General features: G+C 43.1%; 1 protein-coding gene across 1 annotated transcript in view; it reads right to left on the bottom strand.

Moving 5' to 3' along the window:
- The window catches only part of PLCL1 (phospholipase C-like 1), a 43,210-nt gene extending 29,184 nt beyond the window's left edge, over positions 1-14,026 (bottom strand). The window contains exons 1-2 of the mRNA XM_009890163.1: positions 11,558-14,026; positions 9,205-9,408 (exon numbers count right to left, since the gene is read on the bottom strand). Coding sequence (XP_009888465.1) covers positions 9,205-9,408; positions 11,558-13,978 — 2,625 coding nt within the window. The 5' untranslated portion in view covers positions 13,979-14,026. The remainder of the gene's footprint in view (positions 1-9,204; positions 9,409-11,557) is intronic.
- Positions 14,027-14,283: the final 257 nt, after the last annotated feature.

Here is a 14,283-nt window from a genome sequence, read left to right as displayed (position 1 = left end):
GGCCAGTGAGCCAGTGCCCACGCTGCCTGGTCCAGCCAGGAGCTGCCAGCATCGCCATGGCCACTGTGCCCCGTGCCCCCATCACCCTGGGCTTGGCCCCCCCCATGGGTCTGTGTCTGTACTTCTTACCCAGCAACAAGGTTTTGCCCAGCACGGTCAATACATCTAAGCTGGGACAGGATATCCAAAGCGCCCAACTCTCATGTGCTCAGATCTCTAAAGCAGAAATTAATTTGTGAGAGATTTTTTTTTTTAATATACACACACACACACACACACAAATACACATATATGTATATGGCCTCAAGAAACTATCCTACCACACGCATAAAAAAAAGCAAGCTTGAGAATCATGCAATTTGGTAATCTAAGTTTGACCATATATTCCTCCGACTCCCGGACTCACTCCCAGGAGTTTCTGGCAAGCCTGTTTTAGGATTCTCAGACATGAAGGCATTACATTCATTTTTTAAGAGAAAAGTGGCAATAGGATGTCAATTTTCCCATACTGAAAAGTAGGTAGAGCAGCCCTTCGCTCCTTTGATGCTGACATCAAAGTCTCACTGCTCTCAGCTGAGCAAGAACAAACAATTAAAACCAGATCATATAGCAGAATTTAACCTGTTCCTGTCTTCCTGCTCAGCAGGTAATATTGACCAAAATAAGCAGCTTTTGTCCCATGACAAATCCTGAGAGTGGATTCAGAGTTCCCCAGCTCAGTGACTGGGGTTAGGGGATGTCCTTAGTGCACCACCTGGAATCCCCCCTCACAGGTTCCTCTAGGAAATAATGCACTGGGTAGAAATAATGCACCCTGGGCCAACAAGGGTGTATGATTTGCACCAGCCTATGGTGTCTTTGCCACCTGTGATAACACAGTGTGCCGGATCTATATGCAGCATCTCTACATGACAGACCAGACTCTGCTCCCAACAAGAACTGGGTGTGCAGTTTCAGCGGGCACGAGATCCCGCTTGCTAAGGCTGCGGTAAACGATCGTAACAATGGGCTAGTGCAGGGATGAAGCCTGGGTGTTCATTTTGAAGAACCAGAGTCTGATTCATATAGATAAGAGTACAACAGGCAAGTAACTGCTATCCAGGAATAAAATTATAGCATAGGTATGGGGGATTTTATTTCATTTGGCTTTTTTTTTCTTTTTCTTTTTTTTTTCTTTTTCTTTTTTTTTTTTTTTCTTAAAGGACAACACAATAGATGCTCTTGAAAAGATTCTGTGCAAATCCTGGCAACAGAATTCATACAACCCTCAAAAAATAGCCAAACTAATTTGAAAACACACTTTTTCTTTTCTTTTTTTTTCTTTTCTTTTTTTTTTTAATTTTCCCCTCTCATATGTTTTCACTTACACACAAGGTAGCACCTTGGGGGCTATTTACTCAGTAAACATTGTAAAGGTCACCTAAAAAGCTAAGTTACTAGTAACTGATTACTGGAATTAATATTAACAATTTTCAATATTCAATCTAATGCAGGCAAAAGCAGGTGAGAGCTAGAAACTGGTGCCCTGCACATGCTTTCATGCGGGACACAGGAGAGCAGGCAGCAGTTTTGGCAGGGTTCCCGGCCATGGTGGAGGATGCTGGCCAGGGATGCAGCATGTTGGCCATAGACACCTCTGCTTCATCCAGTCCACTAGCCCCCAGGAGACTTTGCTACCATGGCTCTGCTTGTGAACAGCTCCCGCTCACAGTCCTGTGTTATGACATCTAGACATCCCTTTTCTTTTTTGGCACTGGTTCTGAAATGAGTCCATGATCTCCCAGCCTGAATGGTCCCCTTCTTTTCCAGCTGGTATCACATCTGAAACCCTGCTTGGGGATGTCACCTACTTCTTGCAATGCCAAGACAAGAATCAGAGGACCGAAACGCAACATGGTGGGCTGTGAGATTTTCTGCTGGGAAGGTAACCCCATAAATCACACGATAGCCCAAGATTTCCAAACTCGGTTTTGCCAGTAATGTTTCAAAATCCCCCAACCTGTCTCAAATGTGCAGAGCGAGCTTTCTGATGTTTGCAGCATGAATCTCCATCCACCTTTACTTTGCTCAGACCTGCCCGGTGCAGCGCTCTTAGGCAGTTGTGTAAGTCCCAGCCATCTGCCTGGAGCCCATCAGGCTGCTGTTTAATGTCAGCTCCCAAACGGCAACTCGCTTCGGTGAGTGCCTCTCGAAAAGCGAGAGACATCCTGCTCCCTCAGGAAACTCATGCTCCACCAGAGTGTTAACTCCTGAACGCTGAGCTTCAAGGGATTAACCTCCAAGCAACATATGCTAAAAAGCAACCTTTAGAGGATGGATGCTGGTATCTGGGTCCACTTGAGGGCAGTGAGGAAACTTTTAGCAGCTGCTGAAGCTGGCAGAATTGCTCAGGACAACTTGCATTTCCCATGTCAGAAAGAAGATGATTAACTTTATTCAGTGATGTGTTTAACATAACCAAAAGAGGGGAAATGGACAAAAGTAAGAGTGAAAGCACACAAAATCTGATTCCGGTATAGGGACTTAAAAAGCTACCTTGCTGACCAACAGTGTATACCTGTTAGAGTAAGCAGTGAAGGGAAGAAAGCTGAATGGGAGAAGCTACCATGCACCTTGACATTATTTGGGATCCTGCTAATTACAGTACTGGGCCCGTGGGGAGGGCACAAGGTCCTTTCTGTGCTCACTCAGCAGATACGGTGGCGCAGAGCTCTGTGGGAACAAGGGCCAGCCCCACTCCTCCCGCCAGGGACCCCTGCCATGTTTCCATGGGAGCAGAAGCAGGAAGATTTTTGCGAGTCCTGGAGGTCCTAAACCCTCCTGGAGAGGCTGCTGCGCCAGAAATGCTCTCACAACAAGAAATGAATAAGGGGTTGTTCAGATTCACAAAAGATGCACATGGCACGAGGCCCAGAAGTACATGTCACGTTCAATAAACTAATGGGAATGAGGAATAACAAAGCCTCATCTGCATAGGTTTGGGTTTTTTTCTGCAAAATAGCTCAATTAATTTAAATGTTCTTACACAATGCTGAAAGCAAGAAGCCTAAACTTGATTCATCTCAGTCTACCTGAAGCACTCTGTTCCAATCATGCCGGTTTCTCACAAAAGCATGGGAAGCAAAAGCCATCACAAACCCAGGAGATTTCTCTTGAACTGTATATGAGACAGACCACGGGCTGAAAATATAACTGACCTGTCTCACTTAAGTGTCTAAATATAGCACGCAATATCAAATTTAAAATCCCATTGCTTCACAAAAAGAACGATGCTTTATTTTGTCACTTCTGTTAAGTGTTAATTACAAAGATAAATAAATTTTAAGTGAAATTTAAAATATCTTACCGCTGAGGGCATCATATTTTTATGCACAAGAAATGAATAGTCTTATTTCTTGTCTGCATTAAAAGCTGTTTAATCACAGGATCAGTACAAACTGAACAAAAATTTCTTTTTACTTTAATGAACTCCTGTGCTAGAGACCAATTTCTTCTTTTCATTACAAACTATTCTACAAACTGAAAAGGGGAGAGGAAATTAACACAGCAGAGTCTCACCAAAAAAGACAAAAAAAGACAGGAAAAACTCTTGGTGGCAAATTAAAGCACTGCTCCTGCTGGGAAGATAAATGATACAAAAGGGACAGTTCAAAGAATCCTCTCATAAATATTCCAAAGTTTAGAACAGAAACTGACTGAACATCAGACTAAAAAGAAGCTTTCTCTCAGGTGCCTCCTCATGGCCATTGTCCCATCTCCTATGCCTTTCACTGACAATGAAGAGTTTTGCTTGGGTAAGGAATATCATACCGTGCCTCGGTTGCTAAAAAAACCCCAAACAAACAAAAAAAACCCCACCAAAAAAACCCCAAAATCTACAACCAAACAAAAATAAAAAAGGCTACAAAAAGACAACCAATTTGGAAAAAGAGCTGAAGTGCAAATTGAGCTCATGAAAATTTGAACAGGATTCCCTCTTTAGCATTGAGCATTTCTTGCAGACATTTGGGACAAGAAACAGCCAGGCAATCAATCGTGTGCCAGCAAGTCTTGCAAAAAAGGAAGGATGTACACATGGTGCCAGGATGTGGGAAGGAACGTTGGCCACAAGTCCGCCTTGTCTCTGTCCCAGTATACTCCAAACCAGGTTTCTGTATCTGAGCCTTTTCCTGCAACAGCTCAGTAAGAGGAACAGTTATCAGGCATGGCTCTGTCAGCTGGGAACATCTGAAATGCATTATTGACACAAACTGCAGAAGGAACTGAACAAAATTCACCTTAAATTCTTATTTCATGTTTTGGCTTACAAGTATTTCTGGGGAAATCTGGTGTCAGACTGTTGCAGGATGTGATTTGGTGCATGAAGACCAGTTCTCTATAAAAAAAGGACCAGTTGAGGAACAACGGAAGGGGTCAGCTTTTAATATGCTTATGCTAAAACAGAATAACTTAAGTACCCAACTGGAACTTCATGCTGTAAGAAAAGTTCTGATCTGACTGTTTTCAGGTCCTATTTTAGAAGGAACTAATGGACAGGGCTATCAAAGAGAGAAACTGTGAGAATGGTGGGGAAATAAGAGAGAGAATTATAAGAAGTGAAACAAGAAAAAGGATAATTGCTTTCCCAGTCTATGTCCATTTTCGGATAGAAAACTCTTTAAAACAGATGCAAATTCAAGACAATGTCCATGTACTGGACTGTGTTTGACGTCAGTATATTATGACACGTCCTTGGCAGCGGATGTTCTGCTCTGCAATATAACTTGTCCTCAGTTGCTCAGAGAATTGTGAAAACCTTTCCTTTGGGGATGACTCTGTCCCAGTTGAAATATGAATTTCAGTGGAAAAGCTCACAAAAATCTATTTAGTCATTTTGCATCGACATAAACTGGGAAAATGGACTTTCTCCTTGGGAATAAAGAGCTGTCATGCCTGCATCAAGACAAAGAAACACAAAAAGACTGAATCTGAAAGAAGAGCAGACAAAGAGCAGTTCTGCTCCACACACACCTTAATAAACTTTGGCTAGCGTGCATGGACCAACACCTGTGACAATAAAAACACTGCCATTAAATATATCGACTTATTCCCCAGCAGCATCACAGATATTACTTCTCCTCTCAAAAATCACCAATCCATCTCCATGTCAGCCAAGACATTCATAACTAACCTGCCATCTCTCAACAGTACCTACAGACACACTGTCCTTCCTTATCTGTCTGCTCCAAAATAACAAAATCAATTCCAGTGGCTTCAACAGGCTTCCAGTGTATTAAAGAGGCTTGAATACAGAGAAAAATGTTAATGCCAACATGAGTTTATATAACAAATAGCTTCTCTGTTGAAACCTTTTTACACTTTTTGTTGTTTATGATCCATATAAAGATACTTGGGGGGGTGCTTTTATTTGTCTAGAAAAATTTCTGTATGCACACAATACTCCAGGAGACAGGGTAAACCAAGAACATTTACTATCACATGTTTATTGCTTTTGATTTGCAAATGATTCAATCATTTGGTCTTGGAGGAAAAATAATGCTGAACCAGTAACTGAAAAACAAAGTGCACGAGTGTCCCTGAGTTCATGCATGCTTGCATCAGCACACGAATATATCCTGCAGACAGAGAAACCGCAATCTGTTTCCGAACAATTCTCAACCAAAAAAAAATCCTAACTTCACAGGATAACTGTTTGCAATGAATAATTCAACCATCTGTCAGGTGCAGCTGGGCCCTATCCCTTCTTTTCACATCGAGTATCTCCTTCTTTTAGGTGTGATCAATGAAAACCAGCATCAATTTGACAGGTTATAAGACATACCGCACATGCTGCCTACCTGAGCGAGCATCTTCCCATGCCCGGCCACCAACGATGGGGCAGAGGGGGAGGGGGAGAGTCCTCCTTCACAGGAAAGGAAAGGTTTGAAGAACAGTTCTGCAAGTGACATGCTATACTATCCAAGGATGTATGTGTGGGAATCAATGTCAACATTACCGAAATCCATTCATCATACTCTATGTATGGTAGCAACCACAGCTGTAAGTTGAAATAAGCCATTCTAAACTGTATTTCTGGTAGTTGACACACTTTTAAAAAAATGTTTTCTGTGTATTGTCAATGGTCCACCTTATTTTCTTGTTTTCAGCAAATCCCATTCCTTGCTCTCTTCTGCAGAAACTCCCATACAACCCAGAATCATCAATGAAGCCTCTTCTTCCACAAGATATGGCAACAGTCGGGTTCCACTAAACCACTGCAATGCCACCATTAAAAAAAAAAAAAAATCTTCGAAAAATCATTCTGGTTCCCTAAAGAAAGCACATTACATTTTATTCTAATAAGGCCTCTCTCGAAAGAAAATATTTAATGCAGAACACAATGGTGAAATGAATTGACCAGGAAAAAAACAAACAAACTGCACAAACCACTCTTTGTCTATCGCTTCTGATGGCAAAGGCTGAGCAGGAGGGAACAGTCAGTTGATTGTTTTCCAGATCATTGTGGCAGGTCTCCGAGCATTTGCACCTCCATTTGCCTGGACTGTCAGTGCTGTCTATGCCCCATTAAACACACGGACAGCATTTATACTTTCCTCGGGGGGGAAAAATAGGTATATTCAGCTGGCAATCTCTAGTAATCGAGGAAAAACGTGGGGAAAAAATTCAACACGTTAGGCCTGCTTTTATCAGAGGTTATTTTCAAAGCAGACCTTTTAAAGAATGTGAAATATGTGGTGTTTTCGGAGGTGACAAGGAAGGGTTTGCCCAGCACTCACACTACCTGGGCTGTGAAGCCTAGCAAGTGAGGTAGACCTACAATCACAGCTTCCCACTGTGAGATTTAAGGCCAACCTTTTTTCCATTCTACCATGAAAGGAATTAAGAAGTACAGCCCATTCATACAAAAGAGAGGCCAACATCAACAGCTTTCATTTTAAGCATTTCAAATTGCTCTCAGGCCTATTCACCCAAAAAGTGTGTTGAGGTGAAGAGACGTTTCTGGGGAATTAGAGACATGCAGCAAGCACTTACGGATCCAGTTCCTTCAAGCCATATTTATCAACAAGTTAAAAGGCTGAACTGTAGTATATCTTGAATATAAATAAATAAATAAAAGCTAAAATATTTTATATTGCTTTCCACCAGCATCTCCTTGTACTCTCATTTGTGCCAAAAAAATAAAAGGGAAAAAAAGTTGTTATTATTAAAATTACATACACCCCGGATTATACCAAGTCAATACAAACACCATAGCTAAGAAGAGCCTTTTCTCAACATTAAAAGTGCAAACTGTATTTTCAAATATCAAGATTGATAGAGACAGTTCATTTTTTTAAACACAGAAAAGGCTAAATACATTTCAATATTCTGCTGCTGGCATTGCCCCAAAAGGCAAATATCCAAAGTGTAGCAAAAACATTTATTAAATTCGGCTTTTGCTTTTTCAGAAGCAAATAGTTTCAGCAAAGTAAAAGGCAGTCCCAGCCAGACAAGGCAGGTAAAAATAATTGAAAGTATCATGTTCTCATTAACCAGGTTTACATCTCAACTCAACCCTTACATAGGCACGGAACAATTCCCTTCTCTTTCTCAGCCCTCTGATTTTAAACTCCTTGTACTGACTCCTGATGTTCGAGGTACATCTTCCTCCATCAGAGACAAATGTGAGAGCAAACATTATTTAAAACAGTTATACAAGTGTTTTTGTCTGCATCCAGAAGAGGCCTTTCACCTATTTAAATTGAAAAACTGTTGCCAAAGCACAAGGAGGCCTTGAAACGTCCCATATGTACTCTTCAGTATGTAATTACAAAGATAAGAGGCGACACATTCATTTTGGTAAAAATCCATTAAGCGGGCCTCCAAAGACAGAAAAATCTCTTATTTATGTGGTATTTGCTCTTTCAGACAGACATCGCACCATGTAACAAATCTATCCAAAAAAAGTCCAATCTAAAACGTGGCAATCAACTGGATTTACAAATCCTCGCTCTGGTATTGTTACAGCTGGTATTTTATTACCACAACTTAATCACCTTCAAGTAACATAAACTACTCTGGAAGGAACCCAGAGGTTATTTCAGAGTATTTTTAGTATTTCTCTTTTAATCAACATCAGCGTCTCCCTCTTCCCCCCAAGCTGATTTGCTCCTGAAAAGTATGTTATAAGAGAAAAAAAAGAGATGGAAAGGAGGCAAGCATTTGGCACACTGAATAGCTGGTCAAAGCTGCGATCGCTCTTTGCAACACTTCAGGGTCTCTGGAAGCAATCTGATACCCCCGAAGTTATTCACTTTTTTATTCCTTCGGAGCATAAGCTGCAGAAATAACTGCCATGCACCGAACATGCATCGTGATTTAGTCTGGTTCCAGCAGCGTAAGAATATTTAAGCCAGAGTTTGCAAAGCTACGCGGCTTGAGAACAGTTGGTGCAGACCATCTACTAAGGATGGGAAGCGACGTGGCAGCCCAGTAGCCCAAGAGGCACCAAGTGACAGCAACTTCTGCTGCTGAAAGTCACACACAGCTGTTGCTCAGTCACCGACAGCAGTGACATATGTCAATCAAGGCTGAGCAGCAGCATTCACCTGGAATGGCTTTAGCTCATCTCTCTATGTTTTTCTAAGTATTCCTGTACCATACTGCCCTCTCCTTCCTTATAGAAAAAAATGGGCATTTTAAAACTTCCCTTCCAACTTTGCAATGCCCTCCCCCAAGAGTAACACTGACTTGGTTTGGCAGGGACTTAACGGTGCTGCTGAAAGGCATTGGGAAGGGGATGGCTCAGCTTTGCCCGGGAACTCCCACGCTGCAGCTCCCCATCTAATGCCCTTGCCCTCTGCTGCGTGGAGGCAAGCGAAGGGCAGCGCGCAAATCTTGTCACTTCTCAAGGACGATGACTAACAGCCGCCAGTACATGCTGAATTGCTGCTGCTATTTTTGCAAACAAAGTCCCTCCCCAAGTGCCAACCTGTGCTAGCCACAACCCTGTTGAAAAAAAAAGAAAGAAAAGCAACAAAAAGCAAACAACAAAAAGCCCAGTGTGATGATTTTGGTGACTGAAGGACAATTTTGCATAGCTTAAGTCATTTGAAGAGCCTCATTCGTTTAACTGAAACGTTTGGGTGCATGAAAGCCAGCAAGCATTGCCTGCCGTGTTCACGCAGATGAGGAAAGGCAGAGGTAGCAGTGGTAAGCGCCTACCAGGTCATACGCTGCCAGGACCTTTTTCTGCACGTCAGGCATGGTCCCCAGAGGCTCTAGGTAAGGGAACGCATCCTTCATGCAGAGGGTAACGGAGGGTGTGTTGTCACTGCTCACAAGCCGCGAGGACAGGGTCAGGATGCACTGCTTCAGGCTCGCGATGGGCGGCAGCCCACACAGCTCCTTGACGGACACCATGGCATTCTGGGGGAAGGAAAAGAAATACTTCAGCACACTTGGCCACCTGCCTCTCCCCCGTGATGTGGGGCAGTGCTACCCCACTGCCCGCTGTCCCTGGGCCCCCCCATGGACCCTGGGGTGCCGGCGCACACAGGAATTCCTGGCCAGCCCCGTTCTCGGCTCCCCAAGCCTACAGCCAGCTCCAGCTTTTCCCCGGGCCCGGGTATCCCAGCTGCCAGCTCTGCAGCTACTTTGCATTGCAAATCCAGCCCCAACGGGGACAAGCTCCGGTCCCCAGCATATTAAACCATCAGCCTAAAATGCTATTTCTCTTCCCAACTGCTCAGACTCCAATTGCTTTTGATGCTGTAATCGCCTCGTTCTCCGTCATTATCATCCTCCAGCAAGAACAAGTTCGACAGACCTCAGATTTCCCATGGGAAAGGCAAGCAGGAAAAAAACACTTTGTTTTCAGCCTTGCATTACCACATCATAAAGAAACACAAACACTCTTTTTTTGTCACATGTAAGAAAATCAATACTGGATATACAGGTCAAACCAAACTAACATGCCAGGATTTATTTATTTAAGTCAATGGATGTATGGCTGACATGCCCTCATCATTTAGCTTCTTGAGTTGTACAATGAGTGACCAAGATGCACAAAATCTAAGTAAGAGAGTATTAAAACAACCCATACTTTGTAAATGTTCCCCCACGCACCTTTCTGAAAAAACAGTCTCCAGAAAATGCCCAGCTAATTAATAGAGACTTCTCATTAATCAAATACATTAGCACACAGTTAAATATAACAACTGTGTCTTTGCGAGCATTCCCCCAGAACAAGAGCTTGCCCTGAAATTTCTTTTGGAAGGCACATTAATGCTTTTTCTGAGTCAGATTCAGAGTCTTGTCTTTTATATATTCCACATACATAAGCCTGACCTAAACAGAAGGTGGAGTCAGTGGTTCAAAGTAGCTACTTCCAAGGCCTGCCTGAAAGGAAAGGCTGGGAAGAGTTTCCCATTCTTAAAAATATGCTTAGACTATTCCTTTGGGAGTGATTTAAAACTTATGTCATTTTGTAAACTTTTCCAGCTGCCAACATTTAATTTGCTTTAGACTCTGTCCAGAAGAGCGGGGTCAATGAAGTGCTATGCGTTTTTCTCCTGTTTTCAAGAAAGAAAAATGAATTGTTTCTGTATCTTTACCAAGGAGATAGTTATGGCTGATTTCAGCTATTTATTAAAGAAAACGCATTGCTTAATGCTATTCAGTTTTGTTTCTAGGCAGCGCCTGGACCTGCAAACTAAGCTGTCCCTTACTGAACCTGCAGAGTCACCCCCACCACGAAGGAGAGCACCAGCCAAGGCTGGTTCTCCTTTGGCCTCGCTGCCGCTTCATCTCCTGCTGACCATGAAGGTCTAAGCCCAGCAGCGGTGACGGTGCTGTGCACCTGAGCCCAAACACCCCCGGCCGCAGCTGGCTCTGGCTGCTCTCAGAGCAGCACGGGCAGGCGGACACGGTGCCAGGAGACCCCCCGAGCCAAGGCACAACACCGATGTCTGTGCCGGCGCGCAGCCAGCCAAGACAACACAGCTATTTAGCAGGGAGGAAACTGCAGTGCAAGTGGCATTCAGTGCCTATGTTGAACATCTGCAGCCCTTGGGCAAACGGTGGCAACGCTTGCTCAGGGAAACCTGCTGCTCTTTGCACTGTGGGTTTCTCTGGTGTAGACAAGAATTTAATGACACATCCACCGACTGTTTCTTATACTTACCCAGACAAGAAAATTAAGAGCATAACCCTCACTCAGCAAAACAAAAACTTGCTGATGTTTTCCAGGACCAGCAAGGAAATGAAGTTTTTGAGACCTGAGGCCTGGGGACACAAATGTACCCTCAGTTCTGCTTTCTCAGACAAAAACAACCAGTAAAGCATGTGTTTGGAGAGAGCATATTGATTTTTAAAACTTTTCTGGCTAATCCCACATCTGCTTGTTAGTTAACACCTCTAACTGATGCCTTCTGATGTCCAGTTAAAGGTTGACAACAACTGCATGTCAGAAGCGTACCCAGCTTCCACCCAGCAAGTTTGCCCAACCAGCAGCTCACAGCAGGACCCTCACCTCCACATTCAGTACACACCAATGTACATGACTAAAGTGTTGTACCTGCATATTTTCTCTCATGTCAGTAGCCTCTCGTAGCGGATGCACTGCCAGCTTAAAGATGTCATCGATAGTCTTGAGACCGGTGTTCCTCAGCATGGTGTACTCCCTTGCTTTCTTTCCTATCCTCACCGAAAGGCTGCGCTTTTGGGCCTTCCCACCTCCACTTCGGTTGGTTATTGCAATGTGAACAAAGAGGGTAACATGCTCCATGATATCACCAACAAAAGACCGCAGCGGTATGTGCCTGTATCCAGGTTGTAAGCACTCCAACGGGATGGTGTACTGCCCTATGAACTCATCCCCAATGTAGTCATCGTCCAAAACAACAAAACGGATCATGGCCAGCTCTGGTAGATTGATCTGGAATTCAAAGCTTTCATCAAAAATGGGGTTATCACTGTTTTGTTGAACAGTTTTAGTTCTTTGTTCAGTGCAGTCTGCAGGAATCCCATGTATTTCTATGCAGACATAGGGGTCTATGACATCCCCTTTTGCACATGCACCCTTGGGCTTTGGAAAGTTCTGACCACTGATTATTTTGACATGAAGGACTTGGGGAGAGACCCCCGGAACAATGCCCTTGGTATTTGCGCTGAAGTAAGACACTTCATCACGCATCACTGAAGGCCTGAGAACGTACCCACATCCCCCATTCTGTAGAAACCAGCCAGTGTGTAGGTCCATCATGGGCCCCGGAGTCTGATAGTTCATTGCCACTATCTGGCAACCACAATTCCAAAAATCTTGAGGATTTAAGTTACTGGAGTCTATCCTCATAGCACTCGGGTACACCCTGGACAGAAACTTCTTGTTGTAGTTCACAAAATCTTCAGGGTATTCATTTGCAATCCGACTGGCTTCTGCCTCACTGAAGGAGCACATTTCCCAATAATTTTGAGCTTTCATAGATGTCTCAAAGTCTTTGTATTGGACAGATTTGCATAGGGACACCAAGTCAGACAATTCCCTGCAGAGCCAGATCAGCTTCGGTTCCCTTGAGAAGTCCTCTGACAGTCTCCGGGATATTTCAGCCTCTTCATCTTCATCTGTGACTTCTCCTTCTAATATATCCTGGTCGCAGGGCAGCTTCTTCCCCTTCACAATGATCTTCATTTTCAGTTTCTCAGGTGATGGGAGGTAGACTTCTGAGGATAAAGGTGCCTCTGTGTAGAGCTTGTTTCCAAAGATCCTTTTCATGTGTTGTACCACTACCTTCTGCTGTTGTACTGAGCAGTGGTTCCCCAAGCAGAGAATAAGGGGGTATTCTGAAGCAAAGAAGGCCAATTTGTTTATTACCTCAATAACATTCCGAAAGGCAAGTGGCGATGTCATGTTGTTACGGTTACAAATAATGGGTTCATTATCTGGGCCATCACAGACGTCTAGTTCAATACTCCGACAACTCATCTTTAAAGCTCTGACATAACCATTGATGTCAGCTGGTCCTCTGAGCTGGTCTTCTATTAGATACGTGTTGTGGGATGCATTGATGTAATAATGTGACAAAGGCTGTGTCATGTCTTGGACAATTTTTTTGTGCTCCGGGTCAAAAATATCACATTCTGGGGACAACAAGTATTGAGTAAATCCATCAATTGCAAGAAAACCTTTCAACCGCCCTTCTTGAGAAAGCTCATACCTGCGTATAATATCTAGACACATTTCTTCTGTTATGTGGGTCACTCCTTGCTCAGCCTCCAAAAACAGCATGAGGTCATTGGCATCTAGATACTCTTTGTTTTTAGATATCTGCACAAGCAAGAAATAAACTTCAGGTCTTGTGCAAAGTTCGCTGAATGCTTCACAAAATTCCTCTTTTGTTACTCGTGTTGTCAGTTTCTCTTTGCTCTTCTGGATTTCCTTAAATTTTAATCTAATCTTTGATTCTTTTAAGGTGGGGTTAAGTTTCTTTATTAGCTCCACAGATGTATCTTCTAACATTATGCCATTACCATCAACATCTGCTGCTTCAAATACAGTTTTTAGCCAGGCAAACCGTGGGGTATTATGGCTGCTTTCCATCAAATCCAGGGGTTGTTTGCTACGAGAAACCAAGTACCTTAATCCTGATACCCAAATATTGGCCACATCAGCTGAATTGGCAACCAAGTCAAGGGACTCATAGTTCTCACCATGAATTACCGACAGCGCACAGTCCTCAGAAATCTGGTCTGCAAGTCCATTATTCCTGAACGTTTCTGTGTTCTTCCCTAGTCTGATTTCTTTTATAGCAGAAATATCAAGTTTGGCTTTCTCCAGGTCCTTCTTGGAAGGCTCCCAACGAAGAGCCTGCAGGTCAGGATCCAGAGTAAAAAAACGGTTATAAATCCGAGAATTTGGACGAACTTTCTTCAATTCACACCCAGCCTGCATAAAGCTGATACAGTCGCTGGCGCTGCTTATTTTCTTCTCTGATGGCATGCTGCTGAAGGACACTGTTTTCTTTCTTCCACATTTTTGGTTTGAAGGATCCTGTGGAATAATTACATAAAATAATAAAAAAAAAGAATGAGTAAGTTTTCTTTGGCCATTCCACAAGTGCATAAATAATAGAGAAGATCTGTTTATGTAAAGACAATTCATGTTCTTCTGAACCTCAAAACACAACACATTATCCCTTCCCACAGTTCAGTTCCCTACTGAGCTATAAAATATTCTGAGTTATACAGTGACTTGATTGATTGCAGCATTAGAGATATCAAGTTTTCACAAGTGACTTTTGCAGC

This window comes from Charadrius vociferus, unplaced genomic scaffold (genome assembly GCF_000708025.1).
Source record: "Charadrius vociferus isolate BGI_N301 unplaced genomic scaffold, ASM70802v2 scaffold147, whole genome shotgun sequence".
NCBI lineage: Eukaryota > Metazoa > Chordata > Aves > Charadriiformes > Charadriidae > Charadrius > Charadrius vociferus.
Note: the sequence above shows the minus strand (reverse complement) of the source record. Positions and strands in the feature narration are given on the sequence as shown.